Consider the following 25,234-nt stretch of genomic DNA (forward strand, 5'->3'; position numbering starts at 1 on the left):
AATCTGGATCTTTCATTTCTCAGCTGTTTCAAGGAATCTATTTGATATTTAAATGTGTGAAATCAGAGTGAAATGTTTGCAATTTTGCAGATGGGGAGGGGATGAAAAAAACTAAAAAACAGCTTTCTTTAGGATAAAAAAAGAAAAACAAGACATTGCTTAAGATACTTTTATTTTTTATAATCTAAAACATTTAAAGTAAATATATTCATATTGCTGAACTCAGTTCACAGCCTCCTGGTTATGAGAGGAAGGTTCGGACTGTGCCTTTAACCAGACCTCTGCAGATGGGGCACTTCCGCAGAGATGGTGCACACTCTTTACACACCACCAGATGTCCACAAGGGATGAAGACAATGTTGACTTCTTTATCCATGCAAACTTTACAGGTCCGCTCCTCCTGCAGGCGGCGCAGCTGCTCCTCCATTGGAAGGTCTGCAGGAGAAGAGCCATTTTCATCATAATATCCCACAAACTAGTCTACTACATCTGCGTCGATACTGAAGTGGGAATTTTATATTAAGTGGCCTGCAGTTTCCTGACATTGTGTCACTTAATCTATACACGCATTGCCTAGGTATTGCTGTGTGTATTAAATGCATTAAAGACTACAGAAGCAAGCACACAGTATTGAACTGGCAGGACAGGCGTTCTGTCTTCATACCTGAAAGGTCTTGGCTTGGGGACGCAGCTTCATTTGACTGGGCTGAATGGGAATGAAAGCATAATCAGTTAGGGCTTTAGTCATTACAAACATACAAACCAACATATCTTTGAAGACCTCAATCTGATCAATCTCACTTTTTAAATTCAAGTGATTGTGGGGCTGATTTGAGTGAGCTAGAGTTTGATCATTGTTTTTTTAGGGTTTCTGTAAACACTGACTGAAGCATTAGTTGCCAAAATATCAAATATTTTTCATACCCATGAGATCTCTGAGTAGATGGACATCATTTTTCTGGATCCAATTGCGGAAGACCTCGGCAGCGGCGTTACCCTTTGTGAGGATGAGTTCTATCAACCGGGCAGTTTGCTGCTGTGCTGACGTCTGAGCCTGGAGACCTCCATACTCCTCAGAGGCTGCAGGTCAACAAGAAAGAGTCAACTCCCAACCAAGGTTTCAGATCATAATGTACATGACAAGTCCCGTTATTTTATATGAAAACTGTAAAGTAACTCAGCTAATTTCATTAAAACTATACTAAAGCCTACTAAAGTGTGTACTTTCACTATAAAAGTGATTTTCATTTAGTTTCAAGATTTAATCTGAAATTGTTTGATCATGGCTGTAAAGAAAGTCCTGGACACCAAAATAGCAACCACCATCCTCTAAATCTAAACTAACTAAAACACAGAAAAAAGATGAACATACATAGCACATTTTGCTCTCTTAAATGGTCCAACACTGGCTCAACACTCTTTAGGCGCTGAATCAACGCTGCTTGGTGTCTCTTCACAAAGGTGAAACCATCTGAAATGTTGGGAGACAAAGAGTTGTTGAATAAACGGATAGTTTTGCAAAGGTTCACTGGTCCTATAACAGCTGTTTAACAATTGACTAGAATTTGTGCCCTCACTTTCATGGACAATAAATGCGTAGCTGAATTTTCCATTGTCAGTGTTACCTGATGCCATCGCCTCTGCCAGCATCTCACGCTCCTCTTCTCTCTTCTGGTCTTCGGCACTCAGCAGGTCTGAAACCAGCTCCTGGACTGTTCTGTAATTCTCACCACTAGTCAGGATCTTGCTCTGGACTGTCTGCTTGACAAGACTTCTGTCAAAACCCATCTCCAAGGCAGACTTGATCACAGGGGTGTTCATCATGATGGCATCCTCAGATCGCTCCTCTCCTGGACCTAGGTGCACCACTGTGGGCAGGTGAGAATTCCACTTCAGTTCACATGTTGGCCTGGACTGTATCAATTAATTTTTATCAGCTCAACACAACTACAGTTTTAAAGATGAGTGCTAAATAAGACCACTATGCTTAACAAAAATGGACAATAGCTGAAATACACAGCTGCAACTGAAGATAAATGAGCGTCATGTTTTATTCTGTCTGTGCTATTCCTGAATAGTCATCTTGTGTTATTACACAATTCTAATGTTGATGTTACGTAATGTCAGACTTACCAGGGGGATCCACAAACTCCCTGGAGCTGCGATCTCCATTTGTTAAAAGCTGTTAGGGAGAAATTAGAAAATAGATGTATGTAAAATCAGTTATTCTGTAAAATGTTTCAACAAAGAAACTGATGCTGCTCTTGACTAACCTGCTCAAACAGCCGTGGAAAACGGGCCTGAATCTGGTGAACAAACTCTTGGCCCTTCTCCTGAAGTAAATACTCACATCTGCAATGAAGTAGAGAATAAAATCATTCATATAAACTACCCTCTTCAGGTGTATTTAGATAATCAAAATATATAGAACCCCTGGTGCCCAATTCATCAAAAACAACAGCACTTACCGAGGAAACCATTTTGCGTGCTCCACCCAAGGATCATCTCCAGACTCCCAGCATCGCAAGCCTCCATCACAGCAGAAACACTTGACATCATCATTTCGACCTTGAGGGCGATCAAAGAGCTTTCAGTGTGACAAATGATTTTAGGGGGTTTCAAGAAAAAGGCCACGTGATTCTTAAAAAGGTGACTGTTCAAACCCAAACTAAGATGTGTAATGCATCTTTCATTTCTTTTTTCGCCTGAAATTATTTTGCGGTCACATTTAGTACTAGCATGAGATCATGGTTATCCCCAAGCACCCTTAATATGTAGATTTTTCCGGGAATCTCAGTTTTAGCTTCAATGAAAACAAATGGGACAGAGACAAGTACCTGTAGGCAGGGGGACCACACAAAAACTGAGATGACTGAACAACTGTCTCTCTTTGTTATCATCCTTACCCACATAGTAGAAGCCAGCTTTAGCCAGCTGATCAGGGCGGACTGGTATACGTGATGGCCACTTGACAAAGGTGAGCAGCCTGTCTTCGCTTTGCTGCATGGCAGGGTTGGACACATTACTCAGGGCTGGGCCTCCTGCAGACATTTGAGAAGTCACCGCTCCAGATGCAGCGCCTGCGACTCCAGCCAGCGACACATTATCAGCTCTGTCCCCCCGGACAAAACGACAGTTTGGATAATGTCTCTGGTGTTCAGATACAGCTCTGTCACCTGGCTCCCAGTTACTTAACTACAAGTACAAAAAAAACAACATATTGTCATGTTCATTGTTCAGATATATCCTTACACATGTCAGTAAAATGGAAGTAACATCATGCTGTACACAACTGACCACTACCAGTTTAAATCAGAAAAAGCCAAAAGTTGAAGACACACACCTGTCCTCCACAGCTAAAGCAAGCCACTCGGTCACCCTGGCCTAAATAGTAGAAGCCTGCCATGGCGAGCTCTGCAGGGGTGATGATTGAGAGTGTCCAGGAGTGGAAGGAGTCCAGACGGTCCTGCTCTCTGCGCATGCTGGGATTGTGGCATGTTGGTCTCTGGTGGGACATGTCCTCTACACCCCGAGAGCTCAATGGGCTGGAGGGTGGTGGAGCCGAGAAACCCATATTTAGGAAGCCGACTGGCTCCTCACCTTGGCTCACTATTGGGTTAGCAACACCTGGGCCTGGACCCGAAAGCTGAAAGAAAATTAACAGGTAAAAAAAAAAACAAAAAACTAACAATAGACGAAATGCTGCTAATGAGCACAACAACTGTATTGAAAGAGTTTTACAAATATCTAAATTTACAAACTAAAACAGATTGTTGAATACAAAAACAAAAAAAATCTTTCAACTAAACCTAATATAACTTTCTTCTATAAAAAAAAAGAAACCAACACAGACATCCTTGTATTTCTATAAAAAAAAAAGACAAAATAAAAAATCCCTTCCCCTTACCAGCATGGCTGGGGCAATGCGAAGAGGAGAAAAGGCAGAGTGAGAGGAGGACGGAAGGTTGGCTGTAGACGGGAGGCTCTGGATGAAGGAGCAGGCAGGGGACAGCTGTCTGTGTCTCTCTATTGGACAGTCACCGCTCTGCCAGCCCTCGGCTATCACATTGCACCTGAAGCACTGTACACGATCACCCACGCCAGTGTAGTACCAGCCTGCCCTCGCCAGACTTCGCTCCGTGACTCCCGAAGCCGGGAAACGAGCATACGTAGAGAATCGGAAAAGCTCTGAAGATAAACATTACATCATATTGTTAAAACATTAAGAAGTCACATTGGGAGGAAAAATAAATAAATGATAAATATATTTGATAAAGAAAGGAATTACCTGAGGAGTTATCATATTGTAGGTCAGGTGGAGGCCCGTTACGACACAACCCCAATAAAAACTGGTTGTTTTTGAGCTGAACAAGAGTTTCCATTTTGTGATTTAAGTAGAGTGATAATAGGGGAAAGTGATGTCCTTCAAAAGGGAGAGAGGTTTGAGAATACCCAAGGTCTTGCCCTCTTACACATCACATTCATTCACTGGAAATGAAAATGAAGATAAGGGGCTGGGAAAACATGAGGCAGACCAAGACAAAAGAAAGGAAGGGTTGCTTCAATGAGAAACTTAGGAGAGCTTGTAAAGAAACGTACCAATCCAGCAAAAGTCACAAAGAAATGCACCCACCTCTCTTTCATCTTTCCTTAACATCCTATTTCCTTCATACTCCTAGATCTAAATTACTTGCACCCAGTAGAGAATGCAACCTCTGACCACTTACCTACTGAAACTTAACTTTAATTTTTTTAGTTACAGCCACAGTGAATGTACTTCTAACAGAAAATACCCTGTGTGTAAAAAGAAAAAAAACCAAAATAGGCTATTTAAATAGGGTAAATTAAATGCAATCTTAAAACAGTAACAGATCACCCCGGATCAGTGGCCATATTATAATCATCTATATTTGCTGCAGACATGTTTAATACACTTTCTAACCATTTAAACTCAAACATATGGTATGATATGATGTACATTATAAATTAAATAAATGCTTCAAGTGCACGCGCGCACACACACACACACACACACACACACACACACAGACCAAGGGTCATGTGATCTCAAACCCCTCCCCCCATTTGGGACATCACTTTTATAGGTGTCTAAGCCTCCATCATTGAATAGTAAAACCCAATAAGAAAAATTGTATCCTCCTTGAATATGGATAATTGGTTCCCTCTTTAGTTTGGTATGAGCAGTGCCTGCAAAAATGGAAAACACACCAAAAGGAGAAAACAATGGTTGAATTACGTTCATGTAGAAATCCTTTCTGTTTTGAAAATCTTCATTAAATTACAATCATCGTTGTTTATATCTAAATAACTTAATTATACATTGCTATCAAAAGGAAGAATAAAAACTATATTTATGAGGATTGTGAATAGCTCGGGCAGCACGGCGGCGTTGCTGTTGCCCCACAATAAGAAGGCCGCGGGTTCGGTTCCTGGCCTGGGTCCTTTCTGTGCGGAGTTTGCATGTTCTCCAAGTGTCTGCATGAGTTTTCTCCCAACGTCCAAAGATATGCATGTATGCAATGTTAAAATTGACCGTAGGTGTGAATGCGAACATTTGTCTCTGTGTGTTGGCCCTGCGATGGACTGGCGACCTGTCCAGGGTGTGCCACGCCCCTTGCCCAATGTGAGCTGGGATTGGCTCCAGCAGCCCTGCGACCCGGATACGGGTAAAGCGGATGAAGGTGAGTGAGTGTTATTAATGGTGAAGATTTATGTAAGCACTGTGTCTATGTAAGCACTTATGTCAGCACTGTCCCAAAAGAGAATTTGTTTTACTGTCGTAGTGTCGTACTATAGTATGAAAGAGGATGTAACAAACCAAATACCAAACCCAATACTGGTACATCTGTCAGTTCTATTATTAATGAATCATTTGTTAATAATGTGGACACAGTTCAAAAGCTAACAACAGTGAATTTCCAAAATTTCCAAAAGATTTCCAAAATTTTCCAAAAGAGAACTCTCACATTTGGAAAGCTGCAAATAGAATAATATACTTTCTCAATGCCTCTCATTATTTGTGTGTTTATGTGGCATTCCTGAAGCGCAGAAATGTTCTCCCATAAAGCTGGGTCAATTAAATATCTCATTTTATCAAGTTCTAACTGCATCTGGAGACAGGATCCCTTGACAAAGCAGAGCTGGATTTTAAACAAAACTAATTTAGAATAAATTTCAATCCAACCGTGTGGTCCTACCTTGTTGTTGTTGTTGTTGTTGTAAACTGGTATAATATCCATTAAGCAAAGCCTCCAAATAATTTCTTGTAAAGGTCAGAGCCTATGTTTCATTTACTCCATCCAGACCTGAAGTTGCTGACACTGTCTGGCTCTGGTTTCAATTTGAGACTGGGCGGCAAGGTACTTTCCTATGAACAAAATTACTCAGCATACTGTGATTACGATCTGGCCCAACCCCCCTGCTTTCAAGGTCAACATTAGCCACGTCCTTTGGTATTTACGAGGAATTTTGACTGAGATGAAATTGACGATAGTTCTGGTTTATGGATTAAAACCTAATGTCAGCCAGCGCCGCTCCGCTGAAACCAGTTTGGATAAGATCAGCAGACATTAGCTTGCTAACGCTAACCACATTAGCTGAGGCTAATTAGCTAAAGCAAACTCTGCTGAAGCTAATTAAGGAGCGAGAAAGAAATAAGACAGGGAAAGCACGCAGGGGAAGAAGCACAGGACACTGATAAAAATGATTTTCCGGGTCGGAATTACACTCACCGTTTCACAATTTTGGCGTCTCACGACGGAAAGTCCCTCTGATGTCTAAGGGTCAAAGTACAAACTGCTTCCGGTCTGACGTCAGAGCACGAGAGAGAAATGGAGAAAGAGAAACCAAATAGGTAAAAAAAATAATAAATTAAGATAAAATAAATAAAATAGAAAACCAATACAATAATCCTGCTGTAATATCAGTCCGCTATGCTCAGCTGGTTTCCGGTATCTTACCACAGAGCGCATACATTTGGCCACATAACAATAATAGGTTACATAAATCCGTCAGTATAAAATTATAGCTGTATTGGAAACCTGCGTGTTAAACTACAAACACGGTAAAAAATAAAATAAAAAATACCGTAAGTGATGCATATCTAACGCTACAACCAAATCTGAAACTGTCAGAGCTATAGTACTCACATAAATACGTTACAAGTCAAACACGAGTCGTGTTACCACATTTTTTAAAGTTAGGATAAAATTATATGGAGCATCCTCTTAAAGTAGATACTTACATGTCGAAGCCTTACTGAAGACTAGGTACATATGAGCTGTCATTTATATAGACTGGTTTATGGTATTTCCACTGATTTCCCAAACGCTTTCCCCTCACAATCACGCCTCTTAAATTTGTCTCGCTTTTTATTTTAAATCACATATAATCGAAAAAAAAAACAGGGGCAAACTATCTTTTGGCTGTAATGTAAAGTACCTGTCATTCATTTCCTCAAGGGTGGTTTGTATTATTTTCCATCAAAAAATTTTGAACCAGTTGACCTATTAATATTACTTTCACTGTTACAGAGAGCCCATAACCTGGAAACAACCTAAAATGTTGTGTTCAAGTTAGTTAGTCAAATCAAACTATAAATACTGCTCTAAAGTACCAACACATTCCCCAAATGACTCATTTCAGCTGTAAAAGTCACATGTGATTATGTGACTGACCAATTAGTTCTTCTTCCTTTAATTAGAATTGACCAGTCAGGTATCAACTGTCACTTGAACAATCCAAATTAAATGTGTAAGTAGACAACACTATTTATGAGGTGTATTTTTACCAAACAACTTATTTTGCTGTTGCAATTGACTCTTGTTTTGAGCTTCAGGTGCCTGATTGGCAGCATCTGTGAGCAAGGGCCCCGCTACAGTGGTCAATAGGTGTCTGCTCCAAGAATCGGTATGCCAAGTTTGACTGGATAGGGTCCGTGTGACAGGGCAACTTATAGCTGGTGTTCCACAAAAACAAGTTGCTGCATTATTTGGAGTGGGCCCTAGTACCATCTCCAAAGTGAACACAGAGTTCCATATAACAGGGATATCAGAGACGGGCCACGAATTTGGCATCCCAATTTTTCATGCATTCAGCTGCCATACTCAGCTCTGCTGCTCACCCCACAAATGCATACTCCTTTCAAATGTGGCATCATTTCAAAGGGAAATAAACAGGCTTTCCAACAGTATGATTTATTGCCAAGAAGCATTGTTACAGCAAAGAAATAATCTACCAAACACAAATTTCCTTACCTTTTGTGCTTATTTTATAACCAATTCTTTGATTTAATCACAATGGCCTTTCATCACTCACCCTGTGCTTTGTGCTGGATACTGAGGGCAAATGCAGGGAAATCCCTTGGTTGAGGACATATTCTTTTCCACTTCTCATACTTTAGTCAGAGGTATTGTGGATAACAGTCATGAATTAGTCATGCACTCCTTGTGAACAAAGCTTAAAGAAGATTCAGTTATTCTACTAGAAAAAAAAATGTACACCTTGAAAAATCCAAATTAAATGCATGAGTAGACAATACTACTTATGAGGTGTATTTTTAAAAGTTTATTAAACAGAAACTCCTTTAAAATGATTACAGCGAGAATAAGAAGAAATATATTTATATAAAGCACATGCATAAAAAGGTACAAAACAAGTCTGACACAAGCCAAACTCTGTAAATAAGAAGATAAACATCATAATGTGTAACATACATAGTGAGTGTCATGCATGCTAAGATAAATAATAGGCTAGGTAGTGTGTGTTGCATTATGTGTATGAGCCCATTGTACTTTTATTTAGAAATGATTATATGAAGGTGACTGGGCTCTAATTTGGGGGTCTTTATACTATAAGTTTGTGTTTGTGTATGTGTAGTCATACATGTACACATACAAATAGGAAGCTGGTTAAAAGAAATAATCTCATTAATGATAAAACAGATTCAAATTCAGATAAAACATAAACACACTGCAGAAGAAAGCCAGTGCATAAAAACAGAATACATACCTATTACATATTTTAACAGTTGAAGGAGAATTAATGAGATCCCCATACTGATGTTTGCCTTCTGTATTACAGCACCAGATAGCTCTTATAGACTCACAGAACGTACAACCACAGCGGACGCAAATACAATACTTCTGATGACTCTCCAAATGACTCTGAAACAAATTTTTCTTGTTTTTCTGTAAAAGCCCACAGCCCAGAAAAGATTTTTGAGTAGTTTTTTTTATATACTTCAATTGGTGTAATTATGACTTATAAATTAAATGAATAGATATATGAGGAAACAGAAAATTGTAAAAAAAATAAAAAAAATAAAAAAAAACTCCCCCCAAGAAAACCCAACTTTGTGTACAAGATGTTTTTGTTTTAAAGGACTTGTTTTGAAGTTCACACCATACATCGCTATGTGTGCATTGTCAAAGTAAGAAACAATTCCTTGCAGTGTCAAAAGTGTTTTGCTTTTTTCAGCATTACGTAATAATTTTGTTCAGTTTGTTAATGCAGTGGCAACTCTGAAAATCCATCTACACTGAATTGCATTACCACACCACAATAACACATGACTTAAAGAATGATCCAGAGCTGTGTCTTGAGTATTCAATCAATTATTAGGAAATGGGTCACATTTGTTGCTCCAAAAATGGTCAGCGAAAGCATCAAGTGTTGATGATTTGTGAACAGGCGTAGTTTTTGGCAAGGAGGTGACGCTGAAAAATGTGAATGAAACCAATGTGAATTACAGACAAGTAAAAATTTAGGAAAGGAAGAATTATTAGGAATGTATTAAATCAATAGTGGAAAAGGAAAAACAATGCTCAATCTGAAGGTTAGTGGGGTGCTGGCTGACTGACTATTTTTTTCCACTGACTGATTTAAATGGCCAGTGTTGGAAAATCATCCTGCCTCAGGTGTTTCAAATAGCTTCACTTCCTAAAGAAGAAATGGACACATTGATATTACAGCTGTGCAATATAATGTCATCTGCTAAAACAACTCTTCATTAATATTACCTTTGTGAAGCTTATATTCACTGCTGGAGGAAAAAGTCGACCACTGTAATTAATGCAATCCAAAAACAAACACTGAAACACAATAGCAACAAACCCTGAATATTAGTATAATCAAAATAGGTGATTTCAACCAAGGCTGTTGCAAGATTTGCTGTTGGTTTGAAAAATGGAAGTTTGAAATGGTTTTTAAAATAATGAACCAGCCTCTATAAAAATCTATTTAAAAAGAGCAGATGTGCCATTTCACACAGCAAGGCCATATAATGTAACAAATATGGAGGGCAGCTGTTGAAACCATCATCTACTGAGTGAACTGATGAGACCAAGATTACAGGGTCCTGAGGGAAGAGCTGTATTGTGTTGGTTTGCATTATTCTGACCAAGTGTTAATTTACTGCCGCTAATCCTTTCCTGACCGTTAAGAGGCCCACAAGCTGACATTACTGTTTTATTGTCAGGAGACCTGTATTGTGGTCTTCATTTCTCTAAATGCTTTTGACAGGCTTTGATTTGTTATGAATGAGCTTTTTATGGTTTTACCAGCGTTTTTTTTTTTTTTTTTTTTTGGGGGGGGGAGGAATTGTGAAGATTTTAACTAACCATTTGAGACAAATGTAAGTTTGCTTCATCTTTCTCATCTGCTGGTTTACCATGAGACCGCCTCTTCTTCTCCTTGATTTGTCTGTGTTACACCACAGTTGGCAGGGATTTTTGATTTAATGGATTCAATGTAGTGTTGGTAAGACAAATTCCTTGAATCATCTCTTTCTCACATTGTTCTTTTGAGTATGTTTTGAACAACTGTGAGAATGTGCATAAAAATTATAAATTGCATGCTGCTAAGAGGTAGTGGCTGATATTTTCTCTCACGAGCTACATGGAGTAACATGAATTTGAATATGATATTTGTTCGTGACAGTTGAATAAGATTTGTGCATGTAGATTTATGACATAACTGTGCTTTGAAAAGTTTCTGCAATAGTATGATCCCAGTAGGCCTAATAAAAAAAATCTGTACTCTAAAATGAAGTCTGATGTACTTTGTGTGGGGAGCATCATCTGAGGTCCATGGCTGAAAACAATTGGCATGTCATTAAAATACAAACTCTCCATCATGCATCTTTGTAATATCGGGCTCAAAAGAGAATACCAGCAGCTCACCACCTGCTGAGAGAGTCAGGTTCTTATATTCCTTGGAGTGTGAGTGGTGTTAGGTATCCATCACTCATGAGTAGCATATTCTCTCAGTAATGATGTTGTGTACCATGTTCGAAACAAAAAATCTTCCAAAATCCTTAGTCCCATCATGAAGGCCTCATGTCAAACCATATGAAGGCAGTGGCGGGACGTGTCTATAGCCAGGTGAGCAGGCTGTCCCTGTCCATGTGTGATCCGGAGAGAACGGTCTCCATGTCCATCAGAAGGTCTGAACTGAGACCTTCAGGGATGCAGGGCATCAGCTCCTCGCCCTCAGACATCGGGAGCACAGGCATGGCCTCCTGTAAGGTCATCGAAGAGTTCTCCCCAGAGTCACCTACACAAGTCAGATGACAGGAGAACATGAGAATTTAAATATCAACTGAGCTGCTGGAAATAAAGGAATTCTTCTGAATCTGGAACTGACTCTCTGATACAACTGCACCTGGATCAGAGGCTGGTGCATTCTTTTTTTTTTTCTTGTAATAAACAATTTCTGTTTTCCAACACTCACTCCTCAGTTTAATATGTAAAAACACATCACTACAGTACTGCTAAATGTAAAAATGTAGAATTCGATGAATTACCAGTATCCATGTGATCCACAGAGCTCAACATATGGTCTGATGTGCGGGGTAAGCTGCTGACACTCAGACCACTGTCAGTGCTCTCATTGCGAGAGTGAGCGCTACACAAAAAACACACACACATACACATATTTATCTTTGCTCATTATCACATTTAAAAGACATGACATTTAATATGATTTTTTCCTGGAACTATCTAACTGTCAGGGAGATTAATGAATTATCCAGAGTTACTGGGAAATTGTTTCCACAGAGACAGGCTACTGGTGAGTGCCAGCTTTCAATGCTTTAGGCTTTGTGAGTGGTATTACACTTATCCACTAGAAAACTATTTCCACACTTACTCTTTCACTTGAAAGATTAATTACAAATACCTTTTCACCTTCTTTCACCGAAGAATAACTTTCCCAAAAACCCTACAGTAACACTGATACATGACAACAATATTAACATGAACTCACCCATTAAGTGTAGGTTCGTGGTTTGATGCTCTGATTCTGACATCCAGAGATGGGACGAGTGACTGTGTGTTCCTATCATGGTCCATCCCGCCGGTCATCTGGGTTCTTCCGCCTGCCTCCTAAAACACACACACACAAACACTGTGATTGTCTTCAGACCTTCTTCTGAGTATGTTTTTGTGTTTGTATTTAGAAATACAAGCACAGATATTTCGAAGAATGGAGAAGGGATATGGAATAAAATAAGTTTATACTTCTCACTCCCTTTCAAATACGAAATTTAGATATTATTTTTCATTAGGCTTTATGCAGGGCACAACTGCCTACAATTTTATGTGACGTCTGACCTGTGGTGGGATTTGCTGAGGGAGGCCTTGTTTGCATCTGAGCCTGTCTTTTTCCTGCCTCTGCTGCATTGCCAAACCAAGGATCCCCGGGTTCATCTTCTGTGCTGGAAACATAAAATTCATAGGAAGAGAACTTTCTGACATTTCACTAAACATCTCCACAAGGTAAACCATTTCAGTAATGACATATGAGGAAAAACTTGTCAAAACTTTGCGATCTTTCTTATTTGTGTTGCTAAACAGCAACTTGTGATGGTGGACATTGGAACAAAATGTTTCTCATTGACAAACAAGAATTGTCAATTCAGGAGACACAAATTTGATAGTGTGCTACCTAGACGCGGGTCGACCCATGTGGTGGTCTTATTTATGTGATCGATGTAGTACACCTCTCCATCTGCAGTCACAGCCTGCTCCCAGCCTTCAGGCAGTGGACCTGAACAGCAGTGAAAGTACACAGTGAGAACGCAAATGGTGGATGGAGTGCATGGAGTGTTGAGAGAAAAAAAGTTGAATTTGGCCCACGTCCTTTAATGTCTGGGTAACTTTCAGTTTGTAGAGATTTTAGAATAGACGTGAAGGTTAGTGGGAAGAGCAATAGCATGTTCTGTAGAGGTAAATGGTCTAAAAATCTGACCTAAATGTAGTGGATGGGAGATTTTATAAAAAAAAAAAAAAAAAAAAAAGATGTATGTCATATTCGATCAATACTCAGGATGCCCATTGTCAAAAAGAGGAGGTGTAGGAATCAAAGTGCTCCATTCTTAAAGGGTCTGTTCAGCCAAAATTAGATTAATATAACAACACAGAAATTTAACAGCAATAAATCTTTCGAGAAACATGGCCTCTGTTACTCTGGGTATTCTGGAAAATGATTTGTTTCTCTTTATATAAGCCTTCATTAATTGATATTTTAACCACTTTGGGCAGTAGAAAACAAGCTGTAAAGACAACATTAACATCACTCATACAGTTGTTATTGTGAGCCTGTTGCCCATTTACACTTCACAGACGATACAGATTAACATTCATTCGGAGCAGTTTTTGGCCTCCGGTATCTGTTGAGGGAAATATGTGGCTCTTTAGCTGCTAAATGTTCCTCTGTGCTCACCAGCTCGTCTCTAGGAAGGTTTGCAGCTATCGCTGCGAGTGATGTTCGGTGGATTTTTTACAGCTGCCTACTGTAGCCAACAACCAGGCTGATAAGAGCTTTTAGAATCAACCAAAACAATTCATTTGTGCCCCTGAAACAAAAAACTATGAAATGAAAGTAGAGTCAGGGGTCTTTGAATAAAGTTAGAGCTTTACTGTACAATGATAATTGTACAGTAACAAAAATGAGTATTAAAAAGTTTAACTTAAGTAGATGTCCATTTAATTTGTCTAATTTAAAAGGGATAAAGCTTTATATTAGCATCAGCTAGACATCTGAATACATTTGCTGTATGATCATATGGTCACCACCTTTAAAAACTGTGAACCTGTTTATGTACAAGTTATCTTATTTTTAGTTTTTGTAATTTGGATGAACTGACCCTATAAAAATTGGACACCAGAGAGATATATTCAAAGATAGCCATGGTCTAACAAGCTTTACAACTTGCATCTAAATAATGGTAACCGATTGAATTTAACGTTTCCTCTATCAAAGCCTGGGAGTCCATCTCAATGCCATGAGTTAAATTCACCTTGGGCTTTAATCTCTGAATGTGATTATTCCCAACAAAGTCATAGAAACCAATAGATGTAGACACCAATAGGGAATCCAGAAGAAATCAAACCCATCAAAGACCTGGCCCGCTGGAGATGGAGTTGAATTAGGTCTGTGCTTTCAAGAGAAACTGGAGGTTGACAGGAGCGGGGGCAGGGGATGGGGGTGGAGGGCAGAGTGATACCTGTCTCTGGATTGATGTTTTGTGCTTGCGTAGTGGGTGCCGGGTTGCTGAGGGAGTGAGCATGGGTCGGTGCGGCAGGGAGAGGATGTTGAGCTGCAGCCGACTGAAGCTGCGTGAGACGAGGGTCGTGCCAAGTCGTTGTCTTATCCAGGTGACTGCAAACAACACAACAGGTCTGAACGTATCTGTATCTGTTAAACCACAGTAACCTGATGGATGAGAAGCATGAGGTACGTCTTGCCTCAGACCTGCTTTACCTGTACTACCAGATGTGCATGCGTACATCTACGCTCACGAGGATACACAGCACTGCTTGGCCTTTGACAGCAGTTTGAGCTGTCGGGCCATGTGCTCTCATAAATGAAACTGTCTGGAACCACTGTGGTTGAAAAACTAGTTGGAGCATTTTCTGTTTGAGTGTAATTGATTGAATCTGAGCCGTTGTTTATTGTGTATAGATGCACCTTCTCTGCTCACTGATTGTTTTTTAATTCTTCTCTTTCCTGTACTTTATTACAGAATTAATCAATAACAGAGATATTTGGCTGCTTCTCAAATGTGTGATTTGGCAGCTTTTTGGCTCTTTTATATGATCTTCAGTTACCAAACATAAAACAAAACTAGCTTGGCTTCTGGGAAATTGTGCGACAGATAATGTAGAACTTTTTACACTTCTGCATTATCTGCTGGGGGTAAGACTTTTTCTGAACTGGAAGCTTTTAAATAAACTTTGATACAGAAAATTGAACACAATGATGAAGTTTGACTTCTTACTTGAGGAAGTATCGTTGGCCAGCAGGTGTTTTGGCCATTTCCCAACCGTGGGGGAGTGGCACGTCGTCAGGTATTATCGGTGGGGCTGTTACATCTGTTGCTTGGGTGGAGAGAGAGTTGACTGGAAGGGAGGCAGGGGAAGAATGGGCGCGGACGTGATGGGGAGTGAGGGAGCCGCACACACCTCCATCCGAACTGGCCTGACAAGAAAAAAGTAGGTTGACAACTATCATGATGAGACACAAATGTCAAGATGTAGTTCGAAAAGGTGGAGGAAGAACTGGAAAACTGGGCATTCCCATGACTGCTCGCTTCATTTCACGCATCTACAAATCTAAGAGATGAACTTGTTTTCAGCTCAAAAAACAAACAAAAAACTGTGGCACAGTGTAAAATATCTATCAAATCTTATCCTAAATCATAATTACATTATGATTATAGAAAGTGGGTTCCAGGAATTGCACAAAATAATAAAAACGATGTAAATTACTTATAAAAAGTCCAGGGTCCATTAAAATGTCTCATCTTGCCTGTTCAGCACCCCAAATATATTAAATTTACAACAGTGTAATAAAGAGAAAAGCAGAAAATTCTCACCAATAAATATTTGGCATCACTTGTCAAATGATTTCAAATATCCAAGTTAATTGACAGAAAACGAATTGACTTCTATTCTGATAATCACATTATTATTAACATTTTTCAAGCAGCAGTGATGAAACAATGTGAGGATCAGCTTTTCGTTGTCATATATGTGAGTCAATTAAGTGTGTTCGGGTTTTGCAGTGTTGATTGGATTAAAAACAAGAAAATACCACGTTGGATTGTGGGGAATTTGTATGGGGCACTGCTTTGTCACTTCATCTCTTTTGTCGTTCCTGATTTCAGCAAATGCATGGGGAAATAAATCTTCCTATGCATTTCCACCAAACTAATAATATGCAACGAAGGAGTTTTGGATAGATTGCTTTGAAGTGCATTCATCTGATCGCTGAGGGCCCCTGAACGCCAGTTTGTCATGTCTGCGGTGGAGCTGCAGTTGTTAGTACTTGTCTGGAGTGGCCTCGGGGATCGGGCTGCCTGAAGAAGGAGTCCGGCAGCTTCCTCATCCTCATGGGCAGGGAGGCCGGCTGTCGGGCCGCCTTGCTGGGGTTCATCACGGCGCTGAACAGGGCCTCCAGCTCCGTCTGCGAGTCCCCGCGGACGTGCACGATCTGCTGCCCGGCCGGAGGCGCGCCGCCGCCGCCGCGGTGCGCGTCCATGTCGCCCAAAAAAAGTTCGAGCGTCGAAACTAAACTTTGATCAGAAGAAACAAAACAAACAAATAAACAATTAAAACAACAGAGAGGAGAAAGGACGGCCCGTTAGAGACTCGCTGCGTGTGAGCGGTGGAGTTACAGCGGGATTTGTTTATACTGTTTACCCTCCAACACCCCCCCCCTCCCCGACACCCACCCACCCATCCGAGCTGCGGGGCGGCTGGATATTTCCACATGAAACAAATCGGAAGGTGATCAGCTGTAAAGAGAAGCAGGTCTGTGTGTGTGTGTGTGTGTGTGTGTGTGTGTGTGTTTGGGGGGGGGGGGCAGACAGAGAAGTGTGGCTGGTTTCATGGCTCCCACATACCTTGGAGCAGCCGGACCGTTCTCCCCCTCAGACTCTCCGTATTCCTGCAGGGGCTGAAATCACAGCCAGCGGCCCCTCCGGTGCGGGCGCTCCGCTACACAAAGACTCCCGAGGCGGAAACAAAACGGAATAAATCCCACATCTGGATGAAACCGTTTGGAGGAAAAGTGATTCCGGCGAGACCTCCAAACTTTTTTCCCATCCACAGTTGAGTCCAGATTCATGTGATAGTGCTGAGGGGCGGGGCTGCAGGCTGCGGGGTTTAAAGCCGCCGCAGCTGCGGGGGAAATGAGGGAGTGCGGCCCGCACCGAGACAACTAGTCCTCAGCTGAAGAGTCACACAGAGCAAAAAGTCATCAGCTCGTCTGGTTTAGTTTGTGGATCACTTCATCCTCTGAGCGGCTTCCACTTTAAAGTGTATGTGTGTGTGTGTGTGTTTTTGTGTGTGTTTGTCTGTTTGTTTGTATGTTTTTTTTTCTCATCTGGACCAGCTGTAGGTCGGAGGTTTGAGAGGAGCTGGTGGTGGTGGTGGTGGGGGGGGGGGGAGCTGGGGGGTGGGAAGTTGCTTTGGGAAAACATCCGCCCCTGATGAGGCCGACCCAACCGGAGCCTGTTTGTCGGTGCAGGCGCAGACACGCTGTCTGCCCTCTGGTGGAAAACACGCAGTCAGTGAACCGGAGCTCAGCTGGCCAACAAATTAAACTGAAAGAAAACGTCTGGCTGGACTGAGGATCTGATCTTTTGTGCATCCAGCTAACCCTTTAATTCAGTTATTTCATTATAATCATTATCTAGAGCGGATATAATGACTCATATATATTTCACTGTAGATATGAATTCAAAAAGTATTTTTAATGTAAACCTGCTGTGATTGTTCATTTCAAAAGGGAAATAGGAATTCACAAAAAAAAAAAACACAACTAAAAATATCAAAACCCTCTCAACAATGAGAAGACTTATCTTTGTTTGCTTCCTTTAGTTTTGTTTAGTGGTATGTAAACTCATCCTGTGTAGGAAAACACCAGCATAATAAGAAGAAAAATCCTTACATTTAAATAAATGATAAAAAACAAACAAGACAAAACATGCAGTCCAGCAGTAAACAGCATGAAGTCTCATATCAGAATTGTAATGAACTGATACAGAAGATATAATATGTATAACCTGTTTTAAATGACCCTGGTGACATATTTCATTCATAAGCTTCTTACTGAGTGAAGCCTCAGACATGAACACAGTCTTTTCTGACAGTTTTCATGATTTCATATGAGAGATTTTTGTGTGTTTTAATTTAAGCGCAATGGAAAAATATGATACCATATAATTAGATATTCAGAAACATGATTGATTCAGACCATCTGATCAAGCTGCACACAAACAGACCATATGAGACACATAAACTCCCACTACTTAACTACTGCTGGTGTCTTCTTTTAAAAGACTGACAAATGCTTCTTTATTTATCTGCGCATATTTAAAGTTAAAGAAAATGTTTAGATTATATGGTTTCATATGAGGGAATATAAAAGGGGAAAGATGGGCGCGCAAAAAGGGATTAGTCATGTTACTTGTTATATTTATATGACTCTCTGGGGTTGTACACTCAAAATTGAATGTCACCATAAAGTTGTTGTTACATAGTTTCCAGTTACAATCAAAATCAAAATCCCTCCTTCTCTTTAACAAGAAAAGGTTACAATACTGTAAAAAATGAGGAAGGTAATTCAACACTGAGGTAGTTTAACTGGACTCAGGTTTCTGTGATGACTCAGTGATCACAGGATTCTCCTTCGCATCTGATTTTTATGCCTCACACCTTTACTCAAGTGTGCATGATAAAAAATGCACTTCCCTTTTGTGTGTGTGAAGACATTGCATAAGTTGAGGGTGAAGGAAGAGACAGCAGAGATTTTGAAACCACAAAATTCCTCTAAAGCTGTACATATTCCTGTTTAATTATTGTTTTGTGGTTTTGTTGTGATGGAGTGGCAACTTCAGTGTGTGTGTGTGTGTGTGTGTGTGTGTGTGTGAGTGATAACTGCAGCTTTTCATTGCTCATAACTTTGTTTTTTGTCTGTATATTTCTACTAGCACTGTGCATTCTGAGTTATTTAATTTCCTTCAAAAACAGAAAATAATGTGATTGCAGAACATGAAACATCTGTTAAGATCTGTGAAACCACAAGTTTCTGAGAAGGGGACAAAAAGGTCAACACACCATAAATGTAATGTAATACACACCAGTAGGCATTAGGTGGCACTGTCTTACCTTACATCTGTAATATGTTTATTTTGGGTTTGACTGTCAAATAAATCCACGAAGTACAGATAGAGATTTCATGGTTTCTGTGCTATTTTGATCATTATCTCTGCAGCACTGTTAAACATACTCATTTGATTTATACAGTGATTTATACAATTGTACAGTTGTCTGAGTGTAAGAGAGGATTTACTCAAAACAGGCAAAAAAAAAAACCAACAAAAAAAACAAAACAAAACAAAACTCAGTGATCAAGGTTATAATAATGTGACTGCTGTTACGATATATCATTTCTCTCAACCTAATTTTCTGAAGTTTATATTGAATCGTGAAAAGCAGCCATGTTGAGGACCAGTGTGTGAGGGAGGCCTTCATATCGACAGAGGGAGTGGGTCTTCTTCGGTGGAGCTCACCATGTTGCACCATCACGTCTCTACAGTTGCCCAGAATGGACAAAATAAGCACGTGCTCTAAATAAGGGCTTTCATATTCTTATTTTGGTCCTCATACTAAATTTCACACACTGGCCTTTTAAAAACAACTGACACGGTTTGGCAGTTTCCATTCAAACAATTGGCACATTTTTTCAATTTAGTCTTGTTATTGTCAACATTAAGTTGGCTCGATCGAGTTAGCGTCCTTTGAGTTACTGTGCTCCTGGTCCACGAAATATTTTCTCTGACCAGCTCACATACACAGTATGTTCACTTAGAGCCCAGTTTAGTTTATATTTCTTTGCCTTTTGTCATTTTTTGGGAAAATAAAGTCTGCCTTTTTTTTTTTTGAAATCCTAACCTCATACCTTTACATGAATCATGAGTATCTGGTGAACAGATATTGCACAGTCTTGGCTGAATTGTCTCAGCATTTGGCCTGGCAGATATAGTGTGTCATATGCATGTATAGGTTTCTTTACTGGAGCATATAACATGGGACAGATGTGGGGGCCCCAAGGCTGTGGCACCAAGCTTTTCACATTCTTCTTGCTGACCACGGCTGTAAACTTGCACAGGTTCAGAACAACAGAAATCTTTCCTTTGGCAATCATAGCAACGTTTTCCAGGGCAGCGACAGGCCTCCAGTTGGACCCTGACTGGAATGTGCTGTTGTTCCCCATTGCTTTTCACTCTCCTCACCACTTAACTGCCCAGTTAACTAGAGTAATTGGTCTGACCCACTGGGAGACTGTTTTCAGATGTATGAGTCAGTGGTCAGAGAGCGAGAAGAGGGGCTGAGGTAAAGAGGCAGCCTACCTTAATCGGCAGCTCCTGCACAAAGACACAAGCAGAGAGCAGAGAGAAAGCGTTCCTACATTAAAACAAGCTGCTCATTTCCCTTTCCACATCTGTTTCTCATGCTGACGGCAGGATATAACCTGTAAAGCAACAATGTCTGGTAATACACGCTTTGGGGGGAGCGCAATCACTTTTTACCACAAATCTGGAATCAGCACTTTTAGCTACTTGTCAGAAACATATGCTGACTTTTATCAACAGCCCATTTACAAATGTGAGCTCACAGGGGATGTTGTCATGGGAATTTACAAGGAAAAGTGGGAGTGACTGATAGAGGTGGAGACAGAGAGGGAAGCGGCGAGGTGAGGTGTGACAAGTGAGAGGAAGGCGGTGTCACAGAGGCTTGGAAGTAAAAGGGAAGGAGCGATGGACATGTGAAGGGAAAAGAGTCTGTGGAAAAATAATCATAAATGAAGGAGTGGCTGCTGGTGACGGAGCAGACGGAGCAGACGGAGCTCAGCCCTCCTCTCTCCCGAAGGAAATGATCACAATCAGACCAGACTGACATGATGTGGACAACAACTGTCCTCCTCCTGCTTTTGCCTCATCTGCTTTCCTCCACAGTATGTACAATATGCATGTCACACATGTTTTCGACATGTGGCTCTATCTGCAATAATAATTGACCTTTTTACAAATTTGACTATAAATTTCCACCAGACATTCTGATGCAATCGCATATGTTAGGGATTAGACTATGGCATCATGGGATGTGCCTTTTACTTTATTGGTAATTGAACATTATAATTGTTGTGGTGTGTGCATGTGTGTGTAGAATTAAACATTTACACAAAAATATTATTGTCAGTTATGTGTTCCTGTGTTAGCACCTTTTTTTTTACTGTTGTTTATCAAGGTGGAACTGATTTTAATAATTCTATATAGTGTTTTTACATTTAAAATGGCTGTGAATAAAAAAAAAAAAAGATCAAATTATTTCTACTATCCCGACAGATTTTTTTATGAGAATATGAATCTTGAAGGATGCAATGAGATGAAAACCTGAAAACATGATCACATTTCAGAAGCTATATTTCCTGATTAAATGTGTATAAATATCATCAAATAGATACAATCAATAGACATTCATTAAATATTAATATTAATTTATATTAATATTTACACCTAAATATTCATTTTTTCAAAAGATTTTGTAGGACTCCATTAGAGAATATTGCTCTTAAAGTTCAAGTGCTCAACTTTAGAGGTAAGATTCAGATCCAGACGCTGGAAAGGGCTGCAACAGCTCATCCGCCTGCTTGCTTGCTCAGTCAGGGGCTTCAGCAACAACCCTGCTCTATTCAAAGAGCTGCTGAATTAGATATCCTCCACACTGTCCACCAGACCGCTCCGCTCTTTTTCGACAATTCAACAAAGCTGAGCAACTTCGGTCCAGACATTTTGGCCTGTCATCAGGAAAATCACATACATACTGACTCTGTATTTATGAGCGCCACTTCCAAGTGCTGGTACTGTGTATGCTGACTCAGCTAGACACTAAATGGAGCATGGTGAGTATTAAGATACTCCACTTATGTATATGACAGCAAATAAGAGTAAAAATACAAATAGCACGCTGTAAACACACCTGATTATTAAATGGATTAGTTCCTTTCCTTTATTATGTCAGTCCCAAAGTGTCCCTTTCATAGAGTTTGAAACAAATAAACAACAGCAAAAAGAAATCTTTTCAGATGCACTTGAATTCATTGTTTGGAGAGGAGGAAAGTTTCACCTTTTCCTGCTGAAAAATCAGTGTCCTGTGACAAAAGGCCTTCAGGTGAACTAGACTTGTTTCCCCACTGTTTCTGAGGTCCTCCCTCAGGCTTGCTGCACATAACACACAATGCATATAAAGACACACAATCACAGACTGTCATTCTTTCTTCCACCCCAGGATACAGCATCCAGTACTAATGTTAACCAATCAGAAAGCGATGGCGAGGATTTCTCTGATGATCCTGGCAAAGTCCAGAAAGCTCTCGGAGGGGTCAAACGTTGGGATACATGCTCTATTCCATGTGACATCACTGTCAAGCTCCTACGAGATGAAAAGCATTCAATCTGCGGTAAAATCTCTCGTCTTTGCTGATGCTGTTACCTCACTGTCCCCATCATCTGTGGTTCAAAATGCTTGTGTGTGTGTGTGTGTGCAGGCCAGTTGCAGCAGTCTTTGCTGACGTTTGGCCGCAGCACACGGAAGTTGATCAGGGATGTGATGGAGGAGCAGCAGAGAGCCCTGGACATCCTCAGCACTCAGGTACACCTTTCCTCACTCTGTGAGAGAGAGTTTCTGAGCGTGTCATTGGCCGGCTGTGTCCACAGTAGTGTCACATTTTCAGGTGGCGGAGCTGATGACTAAAGTGCAGACCCTCAGCTCAGAGGTCCAGAGGAGCAACACTGAGATGTACTCCATGAAACCTGTGCAGTCCCATGGTAACGCACATACAGACACATCTAGCGATGCAACTTTTAGACAGATCTGTGACATATCGTCCTTTTAAAACCAATATCAGTTTACTGGTGGTGGAGAGTTACGCCAACTACTCAGTACAGTACTTGGAGTATTTTTGTTTTTTGAGCAACTCTTTTCAGAAGTTAATATTAATGTATCTGTAACTAGTGACCTAATTACTTGACAGACTTGATAGATTTAGTCACTAGTAATAGATTATCAGTTAGTTTTATTATTGAAATAAAAATATTGAACAATGACTACTTTTATTTTTGGCACTTGGCTCGTCATGTGGAGTAAAATAAGTAATATATGTCATGGTAACCAGATTATCGCAAATGTGGTGGTTAATATTCAGTGACAGGTCAGTTTAGTAAATTGTTTTTACTGCACATGTTGCTGAAATTATCACCTCTGTAACTTAGTACACATTTTTCTTATTAACAAACATTATTTTCTCTCCTTCAATTACTGTTGCAGAGTGATGGATTTTAACTACACAGATACGCAGATGTACTCGTTTGTCATTAGTCATAATGAGACAGCGGGAACTTGAACAAATACACATTTTTCTGTATTAACAAAGAGGATATTTTTGTTCTGATCAGGACGAGACTGCAGTGACATAAAGGACAGCCTTGTGTCTGTCGTTCCCAAGATACCCAGTGGTATTTACATCATCCACCCAGAGAACAGCGACTCCTCCTTTGAGGTACCTGATTCCTTTGGCCACTCTCAGTGTCCAGCCACTCATCAGTCACTGCTCAAAGCAACTTGTCCTGCAGGTTTTCTGTGAGATGGACTATATGGGAGGCGGATGGACAGTGATGCAGAGGAGGAACGATGGATTAACCGACTTCAAACGTCCCTGGGCTGATTATATTGATGGATTTGGAAACCTTGCAGGTTGTGCACTGCAGTACAATGACAGAGGAACATTTTCAGTTTCATGCCAAAAGCAGGGAAAATGATTGATGTACATACTGCATGTGTACAAATATCAGTACTTAACATAAACACAAAAAACGTCACTTTTAATGTATTCAGGACACAAAGTCTGCAGCTTTATACTTAGTATGTGAAGGAAAAAATACTGTGTATATGCGTTATATACTTAAATACTGTGTGGGTTATTAGTTTTTGATGGTGACTATGGGCAATTCTTTTATGTCTGTGTGTAGGAGAGCACTGGTTAGGCCTGAGGAAGGTGTTTCATATAGTAAATCAGAAAGACACTCGCTTTCAAATCCACGTCGCTCTGGTCTCCCAAGATGACATCACTTCCTACGCATCATATGATGATTTCCGTCTGGACAACGAAACCCAGTTTTTTAGTATTCACCTGGGCCGATATGCAGGGAGTGCAGGTATGAACAAGTCTTCACACTCAGACAAAAGAGCCTTTGTTTGCTGTGGCATCTCAAAACTGGGGTAATTGCACTGTGTATGATGTGTCCCTCTGTCTGTTTTTGTGCAGGTGATGCATTTCGTGGCTATGACCAGGAGCAGAACCAGGACACGGCTCCCTTTAGCGCGTCAGATGTTGACAACGATGGCTGCAATCCTTCCTGTTCCATGGACAGCCGCGTGGTGGAGAGCTGCAGCACTCAGCACAACCACACAGGATGGTGGTTCAACCAGTGCGGGCTGGCGAACCTCAACGGCTCTCCTGAAGATGCAGAGCGGCACCAGGGACAGAGGACACGCATCCTGTGGGACACCTGGAGGCAGAACGGCGTCCCTCACACCATCAAATCTGTCACGATGAAGGTCAGGAGGATCGCAACCAATAACTGACAGTTGACAGAGAAATGTGAGTCAGAAATGTAAAAGTTGCACTGCACCTTTGTACAACTTTAGTTTGAATAAAACAATGTAGCTGTTTTGTTGAAGTCTTGTGTTCATTTTAACAAATTACATGTATGTACTTGTCATTATTATGTATTTTTGATAATTCAAAATCATTCTTTGCTGCTCATTCAAGCAGAGGGAAACAAGGAAAAGCAGCATTCTAATTCATATAATATGATCAGAGCTAATGTTTTTAATATTTAATTCACTAATACTTTATTGATTAGAGGATCAGATTGATAGGAACAAATTGTGGGTCACAAAGTTGTATTAAAAGTATTAAATGATTAAGTAATGATAGATAAATAATTTTAAGAGAGAGACATTTCTAAGTAGTTGCATCTACTCTTAAGATGACTTCAGATGAGGCAGCGGGTCACCCAGCTGAGAAGTGAACTCTGAAGCTTCATCTGAAGCAAAGCACAGGTCAGTTTTATCAAAGCAGG

At 40.4% G+C, this 25,234-nt stretch overlaps 3 protein-coding genes across 6 annotated transcripts; 1 reads left to right on the forward strand and 2 right to left on the reverse strand.

The window, feature by feature from the left end:
• Positions 1 to 155: 155 nt before the first annotated feature.
• On the reverse strand, positions 156 to 7,283 carry birc2 (baculoviral IAP repeat containing 2). Of its 2 annotated transcripts, XM_029519385.1 has the most exons (14): positions 7,265 to 7,283; positions 6,753 to 6,827; positions 4,289 to 5,208; positions 3,908 to 4,188; positions 3,344 to 3,646; positions 2,907 to 3,195; positions 2,469 to 2,568; positions 2,274 to 2,352; positions 2,134 to 2,182; positions 1,626 to 1,868; positions 1,373 to 1,471; positions 925 to 1,080; positions 665 to 706; positions 156 to 435 (listed from the first exon to the last, which is right to left on the reverse strand). In XM_029519385.1, the coding sequence occupies exons 3-14, from the start codon at positions 4,380 to 4,382 to the stop codon at positions 242 to 244; spliced, it is 1,929 nt and encodes a 642-aa protein (XP_029375245.1). In that variant the 5' UTR covers positions 4,383 to 5,208; positions 6,753 to 6,827; positions 7,265 to 7,283; the 3' UTR covers positions 156 to 241. The 2 variants fall into 2 exon arrangements, with proteins under 2 accessions (XP_029375245.1, XP_029375244.1); XM_029519384.1 differs by lacking the exons at positions 6,753 to 6,827; positions 7,265 to 7,283 and adding an exon at positions 6,219 to 6,668.
• Positions 7,284 to 10,585: 3,302 nt separating this feature from the next.
• Positions 10,586 to 17,414, reverse strand: LOC115054312 (transcriptional coactivator YAP1-like). Of its 3 annotated transcripts, none has more exons than XM_029519477.1 (9): positions 16,928 to 17,414; positions 16,351 to 16,592; positions 15,302 to 15,501; positions 14,528 to 14,682; positions 12,967 to 13,068; positions 12,633 to 12,736; positions 12,286 to 12,404; positions 11,825 to 11,925; positions 10,586 to 11,574 (listed from the first exon to the last, which is right to left on the reverse strand). In XM_029519477.1, exons 2-9 carry the CDS (start codon positions 16,561 to 16,563, stop codon positions 11,393 to 11,395), a joined length of 1,176 nt encoding a protein of 391 aa, XP_029375337.1. In that variant the 5' UTR covers positions 16,564 to 16,592; positions 16,928 to 17,414; the 3' UTR covers positions 10,586 to 11,392. The 3 variants fall into 3 exon arrangements, with proteins under 3 accessions (XP_029375337.1, XP_029375335.1, XP_029375338.1); XM_029519475.1 differs by having other exon boundaries at positions 16,351 to 16,597; XM_029519478.1 differs by lacking the exon at positions 12,967 to 13,068 and having other exon boundaries at positions 16,351 to 16,597; positions 16,928 to 17,412.
• Positions 17,415 to 20,868: 3,454 nt separating this feature from the next.
• angptl5 (angiopoietin-like 5) lies at positions 20,869 to 24,810 on the forward strand. Its single transcript, XM_029519810.1, has 8 exons — positions 20,869 to 21,045; positions 22,380 to 22,551; positions 22,639 to 22,742; positions 22,825 to 22,918; positions 23,546 to 23,649; positions 23,723 to 23,843; positions 24,119 to 24,304; positions 24,415 to 24,810. The coding sequence occupies exons 1-8, from the start codon at positions 20,989 to 20,991 to the stop codon at positions 24,732 to 24,734; spliced, it is 1,158 nt and encodes a 385-aa protein (XP_029375670.1). The 5' UTR covers positions 20,869 to 20,988; the 3' UTR covers positions 24,735 to 24,810.
• Positions 24,811 to 25,234: the final 424 nt, after the last annotated feature.

The sequence above is a fragment of the Echeneis naucrates genome, chromosome 14, assembly GCF_900963305.1.
Source record: "Echeneis naucrates chromosome 14, fEcheNa1.1, whole genome shotgun sequence".
Taxonomy (NCBI): Eukaryota; Metazoa; Chordata; class Actinopteri; order Carangiformes; family Echeneidae; genus Echeneis; species Echeneis naucrates.

Bases quoted from the DNA above. Each gene is read 5' to 3' on its own strand.
- angptl5 (XM_029519810.1), top strand. From the start codon at position 20,989: ATGATGTGGACAACAACTGTCCTCCTCCTGCTTTTGCCTCATCTGCTT. The intron at 21,046-22,379 runs GTATGTACAATA...CTTCCACCCCAG, and splicing joins CTCATCTGCTTTCCTCCACA to GATACAGCATCCAGTACTAA. The intron at 22,552-22,638 runs GTAAAATCTCTC...GTGTGTGTGCAG, and splicing joins TGAAAAGCATTCAATCTGCG to GCCAGTTGCAGCAGTCTTTG.
- birc2 (XM_029519385.1), bottom strand. From the start codon at position 4,382: ATGGAAACTCTTGTTCAGCTCAAAAACAACCAGTTTTTATTGGGGTTG. The intron at 3,647-3,907 runs GTAAGGGGAAGG...ATTTTCTTTCAG, and splicing joins GCATTGCCCCAGCCATGCTG to CTTTCGGGTCCAGGCCCAGG. The intron at 2,569-2,906 runs GTAAGGATGATA...ATCGCCCTCAAG, and splicing joins AGCTGGCTTCTACTATGTGG to GTCGAAATGATGATGTCAAG.
- LOC115054312 (XM_029519477.1), bottom strand. From the start codon at position 16,563: ATGGACGCGCACCGCGGCGGCGGCGGCGCGCCTCCGGCCGGGCAGCAG. The intron at 13,069-14,527 runs GTATCACTCTGC...ACTGCTGTTCAG, and splicing joins AAACATCAATCCAGAGACAG to GTCCACTGCCTGAAGGCTGG. The intron at 12,737-12,966 runs GTAGCACACTAT...TTATGTTTCCAG, and splicing joins ATGGGTCGACCCGCGTCTAG to CACAGAAGATGAACCCGGGG.